We start from the raw sequence: 20,434 nt of genomic DNA, 5'->3' as shown, positions 1-20,434 counted from the left end.
AAAAGAGGGCTAGGAAGTGCAGTTAAATGACAAAAGGAAGGATTGTCTGAAACCTTTGTTAACTTTTAAAATTGAACATCTTCAACTGAACTTAATATCTTCACCTGAACCAGTAGACTTATTTCATGTGAAGAAATATCTTCTGACCCAGGGATCGAACCCTTGTCTCTTACATCTCCTGCATTGGCAGGCAGGTTCTTTACCACTAGTGTCACCTGGGAAGCCCAATAAATCAACAGTTTCCTCATATTCTTCTCCATGTCTCCAAATATGCCTTTTCAGAATTATAGCAATGCAGACTTAGTAGTCACAGTTGGTATTGCCTAGGCTATTCCCCACCCCCAATTCTGACACTCTTATTTTACAGTGAAGAAACAGAGACCTAGGGACTGGAAGAAGAATGTGGATGTTATATTTCTGGTCCTGTGTGTTCTTTCTGCCACATCATGCTTTGTTTCACTCTTGTTTGCCAATAAAAATTAATCTTAAGTACTGTCACACACTCTGCCCTTAATAGTCTTTGATAAACTAAATATTACCAGTTGATTTAGCCCTGAGCTCAGTTCATTCTACCAAGACAAGACTATCACAAAGCTCCAAAGCAATGGTAAACTACACCCAGCCCTTAATGTGTTGAAATCCCAACAGCTCAAGATTCAGACAAGATGGAAAACTTGACTCTTCACATAACCCTTGCATCAACCTGAATCTTCCTCAAGAGAGCAAGGCCAGAGGAGAAACTACTTATCTTTCAGTCTTTATTTGCCTATCTCAGCAGGAGCACGTAGATTAGTATATTGAGTTATAGACCTCTTCATGAAGGCCAAAGGAGAAAGCAAGAGAATCTGCCAAAATCCACATACATTTGGACTTCAGCTTCACTTTCTTCTAAAAATTTCCTTTCTGACCTGACTTCTCCTGACCTACCAATTTTTCTAGACTGAATTAATTTTATATTCACCAAGAGTTTATACTTTCAGACATTCCATTTGGATGGAATTCTTGACTTGGCTTTGACCAATTAGACCCAGCCAGCTGCAAGTTTGTGACTACACAACATTTAGGGAAAATGTATGCTTCCCCATCTTTTCCCATCACAACCCCTGATACAAGCCAAGTGCCAAAAAGGATGTGGAGGTTAAGAGCTATGCTCTCCTATGGTAATGCCATCCCTTTCTACCTGGGTCAATATAGTCAAGAAGAAGAAGAACACTCCCTCTGAGGCTATCTATTTCTGTTGCTATTCATTTTTATCACATCTACAGTGAAAAGTGATGATGATTGTTTATTATTTAACTCTCATTATGTCAAAATTTATGCACAAGTGAAAGAAAAGATCTGTTATCATGAACAAGATTTTAAAACCTTAGGTACTTTGTTCATCTGGAGGTAGCACTATTCTGCTATTTATGGTGGTTTTCTGAGGACTAGTATGAAAGCCAAACATGTTTTGTGTCTTAGTAGGAAAGACAAAATGGGCTTCCAGGGGACTCAATGGTTAAGAATCCACCTGCAATGCAGGAGACCCAGGAGATGCAAGTTCGATCCCTGGGTCAGGAAGATCCCCTGGAAGAGGAAATGGCAACCCACTTCAGTATCCTTGCTTAGGAAATCCCATGGACAGAGGAGCCTGGCAGGCTATAGTCCATGGGGTTGCAAAGGGTTGGATATGACTGAGCATGAATGCATGCACAGGAAAGAAAGAAGGCATAGGTGAAGGGGGTTTTATATTTACTGGACCATCACAAGGCCTATACAAAGGAAAGGATAATTCAGTTCAACATTGTTTATTGTTTTGGTACTTTAGACCCAAAATATCTAGGCAATTGACATGAATTGTCATTTTGACATTTCAAATGTCAAATGAACATGGAACAATGGACTGGTTGCAAATTGGGAAAGGAGTATGTCAAGGCTGTATATTGTCACCCTGCTTACTTAACTTATATGCAGAGTTCATGTAAAAGGCCAGGTTGGATGAAGTACAAGTTGGAATCAAGATTGCTGGGAGAAATATCAACAACCTCAGATATGCAGATGACACACTCTTATGGCAGAAAGCAAAGAGGAACTAAAGAGCCTCTTGATGAAAGTGAAAGAGGAGAGTGAAAAGGCTGGCTTAAAACTCAACATTCTAAAAACAAAGATCATGGGATCCAGTCCCATCACTTCATGGTAAATAGATAGGGAAACAATGGAAACAGTGAGAGACTTTATTTTGGGGGGGGCTCCAAAATCACTGCAGATGGTGACTGCAGCCATGAAATTAAAAGACGCTTGCTCATTTGAAGAAAAGCTATGACAAACCTAGACAGTGTATTAAAAAGCAGAGATATTACTTTACTGACAAAGGTCTATCTAATCAAAGCTGTGATTTTTCCAGTAACTATGTACAGATATTAGAGTTGAACCATAAAGAAAGCTGAGGACCAAAGAACTGATGCTTTTGAACTGTGGTGTTGGAGAAGACTCTTGAGAATTCCTTGGACTGCAAGGAGATCCAACAGTCAATCCTAAGGGAAATCAGTCCTGAATATTCATTGGAAGGACTGATGCTGAAGCTGAAGCTCCAATACTTTGGCCACCTGATGCGAAGAACTGACTCATTGGAAAAGACTTTGGTGCTGGGAAAAATTGAAGGCAGGAGGAGAAGGAGACGACAGAGGATGAGATGCTTGGATGGCATCACTGACTCAATGGACATGAGTTTGAGCAAGCTCATGGAAGTTGGTGAAGGACAGGGAAGCCTGGTGTGCTGCAGTCCATGGGGTCACAAAGAGTCAGACATGACTGAGTGACTGAACTGACTGACAAATAAATAAGTAAGGCTTTTAAAAATAGGTTTATTTCCTTTGACCAAAAGTTTACTATATATTGCTTCATTTGGACAATGACTACTAGCCATCTGCTCTTATTATTGACCACCCATTTCAGGATAAAATATTTTGTCACAGAATTGAATACTTGTTCTCTTAGTACTGGGTTATCTAGTTGGCTTGGTTTAGAGCTTGTACTTCAGTATCTACCCTTTCTAATTGAGGTGGGAAATTTCATACAAGCTCTGTTGAATATGACAAATCTAGACAAGTTACGCCACATGAGTTCCAGGGTCCTTTAGTGGCTTCAAAATTAGAAACTAACATCAATATGCTTTGATGGCATAAGAATAGAATGTACCTTTCAGCCACTGTGATCATTTTGGCATTCAGCAATACACTTCCAGGAACATGATGTCAACATGTTACAAAAGGATCCGGTGATTTACACACGTAAAGGTTAGGGTTGTAATTGAGACTTAAAGCAAACAGCTGAACATTTCATTTGATTCCAGATGCACAAGGTATTATCCTGTAAAGCCATTCTCACCCAGACAACTAGTTAAAGCACCCTTTTTAGTGTCACATTTAAGCAAATGATCAGTTCTGTCACAGAGATAATTATTTCTCAGATCTTGTATGCTGGTGTAGCAAAAATAGCACATGGGGACAATGTGAGGTGTTTGCATCCTCTCCGGACACCCTGCCACCACCATACTAGAATTTGCAAAGACTACTGTCTTTATTTCAACCACACAGACTAGGCACAAAGAGTTACATGCATGCTTATGTGCTAAGTCACTTCAGTGACGGACTCTTTGTGACCCCATGGACTGTAGCCTGCCAGGATCCTCTGTCCATTGGATTCTCCAGGCAAGAATACTAGAGTGGGTTGTCATGCCCCCCTTCCCAATCCAGGGATCGAACTTGTGTCTCTTAGGTCTCCTGCTTTGGCAGGTGGGTTCTTTACCACTAGCACCACCTGGAAAGCCCTACAAAGAGGCACACTCTCCCACTACTAGCTAAATTCAACAAAACTCTTCCCTACACATCCTCTTCCCAAACTCTTTTTTTATGCGGTTTTCTCTGCCTAGGATGCCTATAGGAGCCAGGCAGGTAATATAGATTAATGAAATAACCTGAATGCATGCATGCTTAATGGCTCCGTCGTGTCTGACTCTTTCTGACCCTATAAACCATAGCCTGCGAGGCTCCTCTGTCCATGGGATTCTCCAGGCAAGAATATTGGAGTGGGTTGCCATTTCCTCCTCCAAGGGGTCTTGCTGACCCAGGGATTGAACCCGCACCTCCTGTGTATCCTGCATCACAGATGGACTCTACCCGCTGAGCCATCAGGGAAGCCCCAATAAGCTGAGCAGAAGACAATGGAGAGCAATGGAAACTGTGTCAAACAGCAGACACTGTTTTCACAAATTTTTCCAAAATGGAAAACTACTGCAGAATTCTAGCCAATAGCCACAATGATACCCAAAGTTGATAGATCTTCCAACTTGTAAGGAATATCCAGAAATCCAAGACTTTATGTGTAACTTCATGATTCCAAAATTCTGGCTATAATTTTTATAATCATAAAGATCAAACAGACACTGATGTATAGAACAGTCTTTTGGACTCTGTGGGAGAGGGAGAGGGTGGGATGATTTGGGAGAATGGCATTGAAATATGTATAATATCATGTAAGAAACAAATCGCCAGTCTAGGTTCAATGCAGGATACAGGATGCTTGGGGCTGGTGCACTGGGATGACCCAGAGAGATGGTATGGTGAGGGAGGTGGGAGGGGGGTTCAGGTTGGGAACACGTGTACACCCGTGGCGGATTCATGTTGATGTATGGCAAAACCAATACAGTATTGTAAAGTAAAATAAAGTAAAATTTAAAAAGAAAAAAGATCAAACAAAAGTGGTTACCAGTTTGTGACCTGGGACCTAGACAAAGCCCATCCTTCCTTCTTTAAGACCCAGATTTGGTTCTGGGTCTCTGAGAAGTCTTCCTCCAGTAATCTATCTCCTCTGAAGTTCTACCATACGTCTGGTGTCCTTTGTGCAACATGGCATCTACTGACTCTTCTGTATGGTATAACTTGTCTCTCTGACTGTAATCCATGAAATTAAAAGATGTTTACTCCTTGGCAGGAAAGTTATGACCAACCTAGATAGCATATTGAAAAGCAGAGACATTACTTTGCCAACAAAGGTCCATCTAGTCAAGGCTATGCTTTTTCCAGTGATCATGAATGGATGTGAGAGTTGGACTGTGCAGAAAGCTGAGCGCCGAAGAATTGATGCTTTTGAACTGTGGTGTTGGAGAAGACTCTTGAGAGTCCTTTGGACTGCAAGGAGATCCAACCGTCCATTCTAAAGGAGATCAGCCCTGGGATTTCTTTGGAAGGAATGATGCTAAAGCTGAAACTCCAGTACTTTGGCCACCTCATGTGAAGAGTTGACTCATTGGAAAAGACTCTGATGCTGGGAGGGATTGGGGGCAGGAGAAAAAGGGGACGACAGAGGATGAGATAGCTGGATGGCATCACTGACTTGATGGACATGAGTTTGATTGAACTCCGGGAGTTGGTGATGGACAGGGAGGCCTGGTGTGCTGCGATTCATGGGGTCGCAAAGAGTCGGACACAACTGAGCGACTGAACTGAACTGCACTGACTGTAATTTCCATGAAGGCAGGGACTATGTGCCATCTCTTACAAAACCTAGCCCAAGGCCAGGACATAGTAGCAAGCATTAAATGCAAATAGCCAATACAACACAATCACAATCAGAACACCATCCTGTGACACTTAAATCTCTTTCACTAGTTGATTGATCCACCAAGCTTTTAAAAGCACCTATTACACTATCAGCACCACATCAGGTCCTATGGCTGACATTAAATACAAAAGATGTACCTCCGCCCTTGGGGAATTAGCAATCACATGTTGAGTCCAAATGTAAAAAGAAGGGCTATATAAAGTCATTGCTACCCTATTGTTCAAAGTACTTCACTTTCTCAAAACTGTTCTAAGCCAGTACTATCCAACAGAAATGTAATATGAACCACATGTGTACTTTTAAGTTTTCTAGTAGTCACATTTAAAAAACCTAAAAAGAAACAGATGAGATTAATTTCAGTAATGTTGTTGTTGAGTTGGTCGCTCAGTCATATCTGACTCTTTGAGACCCATGCAGCACTCCACGCTTCCCTGTCCTTCACTATCTCCCAGAGTTTGCTCAAACTCGCATCCATTGAGTCAGTGATGCTATCCAACCATCTCGTCCTCTGTCACCCGCTTCTCCTCCTGCTCTCAATCTTTCCTAGCATCAAGGTCTTTTCCAATGAGTTGGCTCTTTGCATCAGGTGGCCAAAGTATTGGAGCTTAAGCTTTAGCAATAGTCCTTCCAATGAGTATTCAGAGTTGATTTCCTCTAGGATTAACTGTTTTGATCTCCTTACAGTCTAAGGAACTCTCAAGAGTCTTCTCCAGCACCACAATTTGAAAGCATCAGTTCTTTGGTACTCAGCCTTCTTTATGGTCCAACTCTCACATCTGTACGTTACTGGGAAAACCATAGCTTTGACTATTTGGACCTTTGTCGGCAAAGTGATTCTCTGCTTTTTAATACTCTGTTCAGGTTTGTCATAGCTTTCCTTCCAAGCAATATAGTAATACACTTTATTTAACCCAATATATCCAAAGTATTATCATTTTGACGTCATTAATATTTTGAAATATTAGAACAAAATACTTTACATGTTTCTGGACTATCCTCTAAATCCAACATGTATTTTACTCTTACAGCACATTTCAATTCAGCCTAGCCACATGCAAAGTGCCTGAAAGTCACCTGTGGCTTGCGGATACCACCAGGGGCCACACAGTAAGAGAAAGGGATGCTCCTTACCTTACTGCCAAAGTGGGGATTGATAAATGTCACATCCTCCAAAGTCAGTAGAATTCTGTTGGGTCCTTTAATCAACTGGATTTTATTTATACGATGTCTGAAACAAGCATAAAGTCAGAAGGTCACGGGGGTTGGATATTTTGCAAACCAAGGGGTAAATTTGCCCTATGATAGAAGTTTAAAAAATATACAAGATAATTGAGAGAGTAAACACACAGGGATGTTTACCACAGTATCCACAGCAAATAAAGAGAGCAAGTCTGGGCCTCATAACTTGCAATATTATAAAGACCAAAAGAGAAAAGTGAAAATGCTATTAAAGAAGTATCAGAAGGGGGGGTACAGCATAGGGATGGGTATCTCAGACTATTAAAACAGTGATTCCATATCAAGAGCACATTCAAAACAACACCTCTGAATACTTTTAAAGAATACAACACCTTTTCTCATTTACCATAGTATATATTCTAATAATACCAGGGCCAAGAATCATTAATCTCAATTTTACAAATACAAAAAATATTAAAGAAACAAAACAAAATAAAGCAAATTGTGTGAGATACCACTGCCTGAGGCAGAGCTGGAGCTTGAATCCTGGGTGTCTGGCTGTGGGCCCAGATTCCTGCCCACAAGACCACTTGTCTTGCAAAGTTGCCAAAGCAACAGGTTGAAAAGTGGAAAAATTCAATCAGTTGGCTGCTTTGTCTACATGATTCCAAACAAATGGGCTGACTGTTTTTGTTTTCCTTTGACTGAATTGGTCTCTTGTCTGAGCATTACATAGACACAGTTTAAACCTGATTCTCTCCAAACATGCCCATTAATTTGTGGTGAATGCAATTATTTCTTACAAATCAATTAGTAGACACAGAAGTTTATGATGTCTACCCACACAGTCAGGTAGGTCCTCAGCTGAGCTAACTGGGCAACCTGAGGATCTCGAGGGAATCTTGGAATTAGTTCATGTGGTTGTTTTGTTCTGTTTCATCTTGGGGGCTCTGATAGCTAGTTTGGATTCACTTTTTCCATAATCCCTTAACGATCACCCTGCGGAATGTACTAAAGCAGACAGCCAGAATAGGGGGAATCAAAATGCTTTGTCAGAAAAAAAAAATGCTTTGTCAGGTTGCTCTAAGAAGTCTAAGGTGTCACTGTAGCTTTAAGTACCAACAACCCAGACAGTTTTTCTGTGATTCCACTGATTTGTAAACAAACAATTAATGTGTTTCTAATTGTCTGCCAACAAATATGTCCCTTATCATTGTGGGAGCTGCTGCCCTGCAGAGAAAATTAAAAGAGCCCTGTAGTGAATTCTTGGGTAGAGCGCATTAATCTTTTGGCAAAGTAAAGCCTCACTCCCTAACTTGTCTATTTCATATATGCAATGAATTGTCTTAAGGCAGGCACACCTGTAAAAATAATCATGCTACAGAATACACTCTAGTAGAAAGAAAAGCGGACCCCCCAATCCAGAGATCTGAGATGCAGTGCAGATTCTGTCATTAATTAACCAGATAACCTTGGATAAATAATTTAACCTCTTCATGCACCAGTGTCCTCATCTCTTCAGCAGGATAATAGTCCTTGCATTACTCGCTTTATAGAGTTGTTTTGAAAACCAAATGAGATAATATATGTGAAAGTGCTCTGAAAAGCATGAAGCACTATGAAAGTATAAGAGCTCATTATTACCATTATCATCATTAGTATTACAAAGCACGGGAGAGCTTTATAGAAAAGCGAGGCAATCTGGTTCGGAGTAGAGAGAAAGGAGGAGTTCAAAGAATCCTTTGTTTTGGGGTGGTTGGGTTCTTTGCACGTTTTTCTTTTTGAAAAGAAAAAAAAAACTTAAACAATCAAAACACAGAGAAAAGGAAGGAACAGAGAGCCACTCTCCTGCAAGTAATCACCATCTATTACCGAAACTCATCAGCCGCTCAGCTCTTCTGATTGCAGCCGTGGTGGGCAGAAAGAGGGAGGAAGGCAGTGAAGAGAGGGCATCTTTTGTGCTTTGTTAGCTGAAGAACCAAGACCCAAGTGACTCTGGGAAATGATGTGCCTCTCTCCCATCTCTGAGTTTTCTGTGACCACTTGAAGTACCAATTGTCTCAAACTCATTTTCCTCTCCAATCATTTTCCTCTCTAATCATGTCCCTCTCCAATCATCTCCCTCTCCAGTCTTCTTTGCCCTTCAGCCCACAAGCTCCAAACAAATCCCCCCTCCATGATGTTTTTTTCTTTTTTTCTTCCCTCCCTAAGAATTACAGGTCAGGCTCCCTCTGAGCCCAAAGAACAGTCCATTTCATGGGAAAGACCAGTCAGATCAGTCATTTGCTGGGGGCGGGGGGCAGTTGTCAAATAACATAAGCAGCTGAGTGACTCCATTTTCCACCCTGCCATGGTATCTTTTGCCATTGGGGAGCCAGAGCCTACTCCTCTTCAAATCTCTCTAGAGGAGGAAGATTTTGATTGGAGGGCATTTATATTCACTAAAAGTAGCTCATGATGTTAATTAAATACTTTATTCCTTGGCAGCAGCTAAACATTAAATTTCTGTTCTGAGTAGGGGCATGTCACAGTTACAGAAATCAAAAGAAAAACTTTAAACTATCATCTTTATCCAGCGTGCTTTAACAATTCATAAGCTACCTACAACTTTGTTTGCCTTTATCAAGTCTCTAACACTGCGATGCTAACATACTAAACACTAGGAATAACACCTGTCAGTTTCAACCCAGGATTTTACATAGTTGTTAGAATATCAGAGCTGGAAGGGCTCTTAAAGATCATCTAATCCAATTCCTTAATTATACAAATGAGAAAATTCTGGCCAACAGAAATTCAGTGTCTTGTCCAAATTTACACAGATACTTAAGACACTCTATAGACACATTTTTTTCTTGAAATTTGCCCAGAGAGCTCCACCCCATTCCCCACCAAGTTCTTGTCATATTGTTGTTAGGACCACCCTTACAAAGAGATAGCAAAGGTGCGGTTTGCAGAGTAGAAAGAGTAATGTGGAAGAGTTGTGGTTGATTTAATTTTTCCAAAATCATCCTACTGTGGGGAGGAACCAACTGTTAAAGTGTGAAGATTATAAGAATGGGGTGTCATATCATAAAGCCAGCTTAAGCCATTTATCCCTGATCCTGAATTGGTTCATCAGAGTAGCTGGTCAGGAATTTAAAGATCTGAAGAAGAAAGATAAAGACCTGATGATAATGATGATGGTGATGATTAGCTAGGACAGATTTTGTCCAAACAAGAATGATAGTAAAAATCTGCAATAGGATGCCCTGAGCAAAAGTGATGACTCTTAAAGCAAGGATTCTGGGTTCCTAACAATCAGCAGGAGAGTTCCATGTGCTTGAGAAGGAGTTGAGATTTACCATTTCTTGGGCACCTACTGTGAGGCAGGTATTGTTCTAGGTACTTTATTGGCTTTGGTTTATTTAATCCCCTCTACAGTCCTGTGAATTTATACCATTATTCCTAAATCTTAGATTCTAGCCAAAGTTTGCCTAATTCTTGGAACTTGTTAAAATATCCCAGTCCATACCACTTGCAGAGGGAAATGTTTCTAGGAGACTCTGCCAGTGGAAAAGGGAGCACAGATGGGGGGTAGGCAGTCCCTAAAGTACTAGCTCTCTTATTTCATGATAGTGTTGAGAGCCAGATCTACTTATAGGCAACAACACTGACAACACAGCTGAGGAAGTTATTCTTGGCATCATGAAAACACTTCACTCTAAATGGAGCCAGTAGGGACGGTAAATCACTATGGAAAAAAAAATCAGTGGGTCATGTAATGAGGCAATTCTACTGAAACATGACTTCCTGGAAATCAATATTAACAAGGCTATTATGGGCTTGTAGTTTTATATACAAAAAGAAAAAAAAAGAGTACCTTATAAAGTAAGCAAATCCATTAATACACAGCAGGGCTATAAGCAAAGCAAGGAAGACCATCACAGCAAAGGTAGGGTTGATGCCTGCAGAGAGGAAGAGGAATGGCATCAGAAAGAGGCTGTAAATAAAGGGCACCACAGAGCGACTCCTCGTGCTTTCTGGTGACTCTAAAATCAAGCTACATCTACCTAACATTTCTATTCTTTTCCAATACAGTCTGTCTTGTTGACTTTATGGACACAGAAAGCAATTTCACTGTTCTGAAGCAAAACTATTCACCACTCTGACAATAACAAATCACATGAATGAAGGCTGACCCAGGTGTTTCTTTGGAGAAAAAAGTTCACGAATGGAAAACTTTGAGTACCTTAATTTAAGTTGAACAGCGATACAGTTCTTGAGAATAAATATGTTATCTCACCTGTGAAAGGTATTATGTTGCCTTCATAAAATAAAAGATCTTTTTAATCCACCTAAGCCCACAGACCTCGTGAGTTATAGATGAAAAACGTAGCACTTGTCCTTCAAGGGTGAGCCTGGTTTTGATAATTAGTGTTTTCACTAGGATGTAAATTGTCCTCTGCAAAAGCTAAGTGTTTGGATGGATTACTAAGATTTCAGAGGGAAATGATGCAAGTGAAGAGGCAGTGAGGTGCTAAAGCAAAAGAGAAGTTGAAGTCTAATTCAAATAGATGCATTTGGTTTTAGAAAGGTGTGGGGTATACCTGCATAGGAATAATATAGATCTTTCCAAATTTCTCCTCTGGCTCTCAGAGATTTGATGGAGTGTCCCCATTTCCACAAACCAGAGGGTTTCCATCAGTCAATCAAACTGCCAGTATTATGGGATGCCGACCGTGTTGGGTGGTTGGGGGTGGGGCATAAGAATTATTAGCTCTGGTCCCTGCCCTCCAGGAGCAGTCCATTTGGGAGGAAGAGACACAATCAATACACAAGAAACAATTGGAGAGCAATTTTGTGCTAAGCTGTGAGGTACAGACTTTTAGTTCAATGGGAGTTCAGAGAGGAGAGGGTGGAGAAATTGTATTTCCGTGGTGGAACCTGATTGACAGGATTTGGATACATCAAGGGAAGGACAGGTAAATTTTCTAGCAAGGGAAACAATTGTAGATCATAGCATACAAAAGACCAAGATAAAGCGTCATGCCTTCCTCTTACTAGAAAAACCTCTTTGGGAGTGGGATCCTTTTAAAAGCCGACTGCAGGCGGCTTTTAAATTGTGGATGGTTATTCAAGGCTGCAAAGTACCTCTCATTGTCCTTATTATTTTAAATTAACTACATAGAGTTCCAAGCTGTTTATGTCACCTGACTGCAAATGATTGATTCTGTAAGTGTCCCAACATTAAAACATGCCTTCCCCGAAACAGGTTCCCTGTAACCCAAGCTGAGCCAAATTGACTACCTGTGATTTTCCATTCCTTACCTCCTCGACAGATCTTCCCATCTGCAAACCAGCATTTTGCATCTGCTCGAGGGGGCCTGCCACCAGGAAAGTGAATAGGGGTCTCTCCGAATTGTAGCAGCTCCGTTTCCATGTCCACAGTGTAGGTACTATGGAGTTCCCATTCTTTCCAGTTGGTGTCCAGGATTACATATTCTGAAATTCCATTTCCATTTGAATCTGTCCTTATCAACTGGTTGAATCCATAGAACTGCATGTTTCTGGAATGCTGAACCAGGCTGGCAGCACTAGCCCATCCATTTTCTTTCATAGCATTATTCATGGCTTGTGCGATAAAGTAAATTGAATTGTAGATGGTTCCAAACAACGGCGAAACCTATTTTTAAAAATTACAATTATCTTGAGCCCTAGTTGCCCTAGAGCAATCTCAGAGTGTATTCCAAGCCTGTGTTCATTATTATGGGCTGCACGTCTGAGTGGAGGTGAGCTATGAAGACCCAGAGGGGGAAAAAGAAAAACAATTGTTTCTTAGGACTTGCTTGGTTTTTCCCCTGATTTTTTCTGTTTTTCTCCCCCAGGCCTTCACATCTTTAAATATATCAAATATGACGATTTTATGAGCAAACCAAGTCATACACAATATATTTTTATGCTTCTAAACTAAGAAAGTGATTTAGAGTTATAAAGGGGCTAAAAAAAAGTATGAAATAAACATGAGGCACTCAAAAGAAATTTACCAGGTTAATTACTGGGGCATTATGCATGGTAAAATCATTTGGTTGGGACTACTAGACTGGTTGGTATATGTGGTAAGACTGTAAATAATGTGTCTCCATAGTCCATGTCTCTGTCCCCACTTTGTTCAAAATGGTCATTCTCGTACATACATGCACTCCAGAGAAAGTTAACACTACAATACAGTTTTAAACATGTACCCCCACAAGTACACATGCAGATACGCATATTGACACATACACACCCACAAATTCAGAGCCGAATGTTGTTGTGTTTGGTGAAGGTGGTTTTTAATCAAGAAACCCCATAACCTATTGCTGTGCAAAGTGGCAAAGCTTTGATGAGAAGCCATTGTAAAGCAGTAAGGCTGCTACAGTGAACAACATGATTCTTCCTCCTACATAAATATGATAAAAGAAAAGGCATTTGTTTATTGTGTCTGATACATCACTCATTAACCTTGAAAGTTTATTTTTGGAACAAACCTTGTATCCTTTTTCAAAAAAGGTAGCTAAGAAGAGTGAATGATCCCCCCAACCCATCTTGCCCCAACACTGGCTTCATGGTTTTTCATAACATTTCACTTCTAGGATGGAGTTCAAGAAAGCTATGGTCGTGCCATTTTACTGAGCTTCGGGGAAAGCCAATACTTGCTGCTTCAGTTTCACAAAGTCTAGAAAGCTATCCTCCTGTAACAATCTTCATCTGAATAAAAGGGTTTAAAATTGAGTGAATTAGTTTTTTTTGTTAGAAATACAAATGAAGATGCAGAGAGGTGTGGCAGCTAGCAAAACACTGTCATGTCTTGAAAATGTAGAGCAGGGGGTTTTCAACCCTGGCTACACATTAGCATTACCCAAGGAATGTCAAAAATACTGATGCCAAACCCAACCCAGCTAACAAAACCAAACACTTTAGATTAGGAACCCAGTAATTAGAGTTATGAAAAGCTCCCCAGAAATTTTAATATTCACACAGGACTCAAGACCAACAGTACAGAAGAAGACACACTGGCCCGTGGGTCTTTGCCTAATGCCATATGTTGCACAAGTCACTGTTCCCTCTCTCTGGGCTTCAATCTCTTCCTCTGTAAATTGAGGATACATAATCATGAATGGAGTCATCCAGTCTAACTATCTTACTTCCTAGATATGAAAAGGAGTCCCAAAGAAGTTAAGTGAATGGTCAAGGTTGACTAGCAAACATTTGGTTTGCTGTTCAAAACAGTCATATGGGCTTCCCAGGTGGCTCAGTGGTAAAGATTGAACCTAGGGTTCAATCCCTAGGTCGGGTAGATCCCCTGGAGAAAGAAATGGCAACCCATTCCAGTATTCTTGCCTGGGAAATCCCATAGACAGAGGAGCCTGGCTGGCTACAGTCCATGGGGTTGCCAAGAGTCAGACACGACTTAGTAACTAAAACAACAAACAAAAACAGCAAAACAGTCATAAGATTTTGGTCCACATCAAAAGCTCTTTGATATTTGCAAGACCATTTGTTCCTGTCCAAAGTGTCCATGAGCATATTCTGTCCATGTCAAATGGTTCTGGAGAAGACCAAATATCAAGGACCATTTGGCAAGGACCAAATGTATTATGAACCAAATGTAGATAGCTGTTTTGGTCATGACCAAATATCAAGGACATTTTGGTGCGGACCAAATTTCTTACAGATATTTGGGACAGGATCAAATGTCCTGCAAGGGTCATGGTCAGTCACCTAGGCATAAAATCAGGACTAGAACCCAAGTCTGTTGATTCTGTTTATTTCAGCATTCTTGATTGAAATACATATTCTCCGTGGTCTCTTCTAGTTCTGAACTCCTGTGAAACTTCCCAAATTGTGATCTAGTCCAGAGAGCAAACTTAGTTTGCAGACTTTTTTGTTTGGCTTGTTTATAGGTTCTTCTTAATTCCTCTGACCTTCTATCATTGATGTGCCCTACAGCTCAGTCCTTGGTCCTTGGTCTTCTCTGTCTAAACTCACTCCGTTGGTGATCTCTTCTGCTCTCCTGGCTTTAAATATCACTCTATGCCATAAATCTCAGATTTACACTTCCAGTTTAAGACCTGTTTCCTAAATTCTAGACTCTTACAGTCAACTGCTTACTTGGTATCTCTCCCAAATCAAACTCCTGATCTTTACCTCAAATCTTTGTGCTCCATTTACAACAAGGCTTTCCTATTTTTGTTAAAAGCCACTCCATTCTTCCAGTTGTTCAGGCCAAAGACCTAGCCCCAGCAACAGAGCTAACTAATAGCAGAGAAGAAACCAACATCTCAATCTCCTGAGCTTTATTCCAATGATCCCCCTTCACCACCCTACCTTAACACACACTATAGAAATAAGCACGGTGAATGGACGACATCTGCTGCCACTAAGGCATCCACACTTAGTTGCCTAGCACACACTGAGGTCCCTTTGGGGGCTGCACTAACTCTCCCTCCTGACATTCTCAGATGCTCCAGTTAATTGTATTTAGGGTTTCTGCCAGAGTCTGCCTGTTCCCTGGGGCTTGGGTAGGTTATGACAATAAGTGAAGGCTGGAAGGTAGACGATAAAATCAATACTAGTAAAACAAATGAGTAAAAACCCACAGGGCAGCAAGTCCCTGAAAGCAGGGAGAATGCTAGTATTCTGTTTTGAAAGGTACAAAGCCTTCTGGGAAAGGGACTGCATCTAACCTACCACCAAAAGCAAAGATCTGAACTCTTAAAAACAATATCCTTACCTCTAGGCTGACCCATCCCATGGGGTTTTCAGCTGATCTCTCGGATTGACCCCTGTTAAAGCTCACTGACAGTAACTCCCCAAGATGAATGAAACCTGAAGCTTATCCTGCAGGATTCTCTAGCTTCCACCACATATCACACACATATACACACATATGCACATACTCACACACAAAGAGCCACAAAAAGTATGGTAGGGGGACTTGAAGCTAAGGGAAAGAACACAGCTGTGACAACAGCATTCATTTGCAAAAGAGGGGCTGTCACTAAGACCCACTCTCGCTGTGAGGGCTTAGATTTGTGTTCTAGCTGGTTTATGTTGCCATTTTACCTGCTGTGCCCTTCAACAATGGTAACTGCCCCTTCCCATAAGCCAAAGGCATACTCTGATAGCATTAGTAGCAAAAGCTCTGTAGTTGCAGCTGTTGCACATAATGAGGAAAAGAAGAAGTAGAGGATGGGACAAGGGAAGTAAGAACACTCTTTACAACCCTCTGTGTTGGCTTCTGACTATAGTTCCAAAGAAGCAAGACAGGATTAGCAGGACCTACTGTCAGGCAGATGACCTTGTTATATCACAGATCAGAATGGTGACACCACTCAGCCTATTGGTTTTGACTGCTGTATAGACCTGAATCAGAATGAGTGAACTGTGAATAAATGAATGATAATTGAGATTTAATCTTTCCTTGTTACTCAGAGATTTTGGTCTTCCCTTGTGGCTCAGCTGGTAATCCGCCTGCAATGCAGGAGACCTGGGTTCGATCCCCAGGTTGGGAAGATCCCCTGGAGAATGGAAAGGCTACCCACTCCAGTATTCTGGCCTAGAGAATTCCATGGAATGTATATAGTCCATGGGGTCGCAAAGACTTGGACACGACTGAGTGACTTTCAATGATTTTAGCTACCCTAGGCATTCTGGAGCTTGTGTCCAGGAAATCAAGGTCTGGGTCAGGAGCAGTGATATTTGAATTTGTTCAGTGTAATGATTCTTGCTGTCATTAATTTGACTGTTATCAGTTCAGATTTACTGTGCTTAAAAGACACAAAACACTTCAAAAGAATTTTGACTTTGGAAGTACATTAAAATATATATATATATATAATATATATATATATATTTATTTATATAAAATATATATATATATATATACACCTGGCTTGGAAAGCACCATTTGAAGGACAAAATAGCAACATTACCTTTGAACAAAAAGCCAGGTACATACAGAGATCAAAAAACCAAAAGGTAACTTAATTCTTGTTATTAAAGGTGGTACCTCAAATAATGAATTTCCTGAACTTAGCCAAGAAATGGCTAATAGCCTAATCTGTTTGGCATGATACTCATGAACATCACACTCTTATTTTATATAGAATAAAGCACAAAGACAATTGTAGCCACTATGAGTGGCAGGCAACCTTTTCGGACAACCTGTCTGGTAGGCCCCATCCTGGAAAGCTCTAGTCTTAACCACATCCCCATCAGCCTAGCAGCCCTCTGCTAACCACCCATATCTATAGCAATGGAAAACAATACGTGTAGGAGCTTCAGGTCCCCCAGGCTTGCTGAGAAATCCAGAGGACTTCTTTTGCTTAGCCAAATAAGGTCACATTTGGAAAAAAATATTCAAAATATGTGTTTTAGCAACATGCATTTGTAGCCAATAGAATTTCATTGAAAACGAGGATTGGGAATACAATGAAAGTGAAGGAGGCAAGAACTAAAACCTTATTTCAGAAGTCTTTTTATGCCAACATATAAAGGTACAAAGTGTAATCCTTGTCCAGTCATGCTGAGATCAAGTTAGAAAGTTTGTCACTGATATCCCACCCCCTAATCTCTCCATTCAGATTTATTTTTCTCTTTTCACAGGTTGCCATAATGTCCTATCACCTCCTCTATTAGAGGAAAACAATCCAATGTGTCTGTGTCTGTGTGTGTGTGTGCTCAGTCTTGACCAACTCCATCGACCCCATGGACTGCGACCCCACCAGGCTCCGCTGTCCATGGGATTTTCCCAGCAAGAATCAAGAGTGGATTGCCATTTCCTCCTCCAGGGGGTCTTTCCAACCCATTGATCAAACCCATGTCTCCTGCGTCTCCTGCACTGCAGGCAGATTCTTTACCACTGAGCCACCAAGGGAGCCCCAAACGATCCAATAAATCCATTCAAATCAAAGTATTAGTCACTGAGTAATGTTACTTTGAGTAAAGTACTAGACATGGGAAATGATCTAATTTTTTAAAAGGCTACTGTGTGGTTGAATAGTCAGGTTCTGGTACTTCTGGTATGAGACTTGGGTTGGAATCCTAGCTCTGCCACTTGCCAGCTGTATGACAGTGGACAAGTTACCTTGAGCCTCAGTTGCATCACCCATAATATGGAGTTCAATCAGTTTACTCGCTCAGTCGTGTCTAACTCGTTGCCACCCCATACACTTGATAATACCTAATTTGTAGGCTTGGACTGAGGATTCAATGAGACCATGTATGTAAATTACCTGGTACAAAATAAGCATGGACTACATGATAGCTGCTATTGTTTGCATTTCAGAAGAGGAGCATAGGGCTCTGGTAATATCATCCTAGAAGTTAGTATTCCAGTCTTGAATTCATCACCAATAAATAACACAGTCCCAGTTTTAGACCCAGTGTCCTTAGCATCCTGAAATGGTAAACCTGTTCACCTTATTGGGGGAAAGATCTTGTTTCTATTTTGCTTTCCATTACATTACCTGCAGAATGCCTAGGCCATCATCATAATAAAAATAACAACATTAATAATAACAAAACATTTATTGAGGAGTCATTAGGTGCCAGGCAAACTCTTTTATGTGTATTAACTCATTTACTCTTCACAACAATTGTATGAGGTAGGTACTGTTATTATTCCCAATTTAAAATTGGTGAAGATACAGTGAGCTTAAGTAAATTTGCAGTACTCTGCCCTCAGAGCCCATGCTCTTACGTACCATGTTACAAGTGAGCTTAATAAATACATGCTAAATTAATTAATGGATGGTAAACTCACCAATAAAAGAGTATCATGTATACCTTTTGTAACTTCTCTTTTTCCTTTCATGGCTTCCTTATTAAAGACAGAAAAATCAAATTTTTTTGTTCTCTCTCTTCCCCTTCTCAAACATCACTCCCAAACACCAAGGAGAACAAGAAGCAGAAACAGTAAACTTCCACATCTAATGGTATTAGGAGACATCTATAATCTTGAACCACAGAATATGAAGATAGAAACCTGCTACAGGAGTGGTAACTGATTTAGCAGAGTGGAGGGTGATTAAATTTAAGTACCTGAAGAGGGGAATACTGGTAAGCAACAAGGAGATATGCCCCTGTGAATCCTGGAAGGCTTAGGAGTTAGAGGTGCTATGCACAGAAGTGGGGGTTAGGCAGAGCACTAAAAGAGGGGTAGCTTTGACTGTGTGTGTACAGAACAGTTAGATTTCTGCCATCTACCTGTACCAAGGAGAGCCAAATCCCTGCAGGAAACAGGTTAAACTGATTCAGAGCAGCTCCAGAGCTGGAACACTTGACCCAAAGGACAGTGAAAATGAGGTGAGCCATAAAAAAATGAATGATGAAGCTAAAGTGTTCATACTTAATGATGAAAATCCCAGTCTACTTCTCCCAACATGGCTCCTAGAATAGTGACAACCAGGATTACAACTCCCAGGAAGGAGATAGAAGCATTCTTCTCTGAAGAAAGTGACTAGCCTAAGAGGCAAGATCTACAGATATTGACATGCACACAAAAAAACAGCTGGCAAGTCAATTCCCTGATACTGAAACCTACAGGTCAACATGCCCACCATGGACATAAACCTTCAAATCCTTCTTTTAAAGCTTCATTGTTAAATATGACCAGACAGCCAGGATCATCACTTAAGGAAAGCTTCCAAGATTAAACAGAGAGACCAAAACAAAGAAGCATGAAAAATTAGGAACTGAGGGAGACACAAAGAGCAAAGGAAAACTTCAAAGAAATTATGAGTATCTTCAGAGAAATAAGAGAAAATTATATATTCTTGAAACAAAAGCAGAATGCTATTACAAAATAGAATCAAATAAGAATTAATTCTTGGAAATTAAAAACATGATAGCAAAAAAATTTAATCAGTAAAAGAGTCAGAACACAAAACTGAAGAACTCTTTCAGGAAAAAACACTAAAAACAAAGATATGAGTGATACAAGGGAACTAAGAAAACAATTTAAAAATTCAACACCCCCCAAAAAATCAACCCAGGCAATCTTATATCAATTAGTGGTATTTCCAGAAAGTACAAAGACAAAGTTGTTGAAGAAATTATCCAAAAAAAAGAAAGAAAGAAAATTTTCTAGGCAGAAAGAATTTCTAAATTGAAAGGCCCTACCAAATGTACAGCACAATACATGTCAAAAATCCAGGCATAATCATGAAATTTCATTACATAGGGAATAAAGAGATAACCTTAAAAGTTTCCAGGGAAGATAAGGAGGAGTGAAAACACGTTGCATCAAAGGATCAGGAATAAGAACGACACTGGAGTTCTCAACACCAATGATGGAAATAAGACAAAATGCCGTGTCTTCAAAGTGCCAATAGAAAATAATTTTTAATCTATACTTATGCCATGCTGTGCTAAATCACCTCAGTTGTGTCTGACTCTTTGCGACTCTATGGACTGTAGCCCGCTAGGCCCCTCTGTTCATGGGGATTCTCCAGGCAAGAATACTGGACTGGGTTACCTCCAAGGGATCTTCCCATCCCAGTGATTGAACCTGTGTCTCTTAAGTCTCCTGCATTGGCAGGTAGATTCTTTACCACTAGCATCACCTGGGAAGCCAACCTATATTTACGACAAGCTTAGTCAAACTATCAATCAATAGTGAAGCTAGAATAAA

At 40.5% G+C, this 20,434-nt stretch overlaps 1 protein-coding gene across 1 annotated transcript in view; it reads right to left on the bottom strand.

The window, feature by feature from the left end:
* The window catches only part of GUCY2F (guanylate cyclase 2F, retinal), a 105,814-nt gene that overhangs the window by 54,881 nt on the left and 30,499 nt on the right, over positions 1 to 20,434 (bottom strand). The window contains exons 4-6 of the mRNA XM_018044096.1: positions 12,088 to 12,442; positions 10,640 to 10,724; positions 6,733 to 6,829 (exon numbers count right to left, since the gene is read on the bottom strand). Coding sequence (XP_017899585.1) covers positions 6,733 to 6,829; positions 10,640 to 10,724; positions 12,088 to 12,442 — 537 coding nt within the window. The remainder of the gene's footprint in view (positions 1 to 6,732; positions 6,830 to 10,639; positions 10,725 to 12,087; positions 12,443 to 20,434) is intronic.

This window comes from Capra hircus, assembly GCF_001704415.2.
Source record: "Capra hircus breed San Clemente chromosome X unlocalized genomic scaffold, ASM170441v1, whole genome shotgun sequence".
In the NCBI taxonomy this organism is placed as follows: domain Eukaryota; kingdom Metazoa; phylum Chordata; class Mammalia; order Artiodactyla; family Bovidae; genus Capra; species Capra hircus.
The sequence above is the reverse complement of the archived record's forward strand: the minus strand, read 5'-3'. Positions and strand labels throughout refer to the sequence as shown.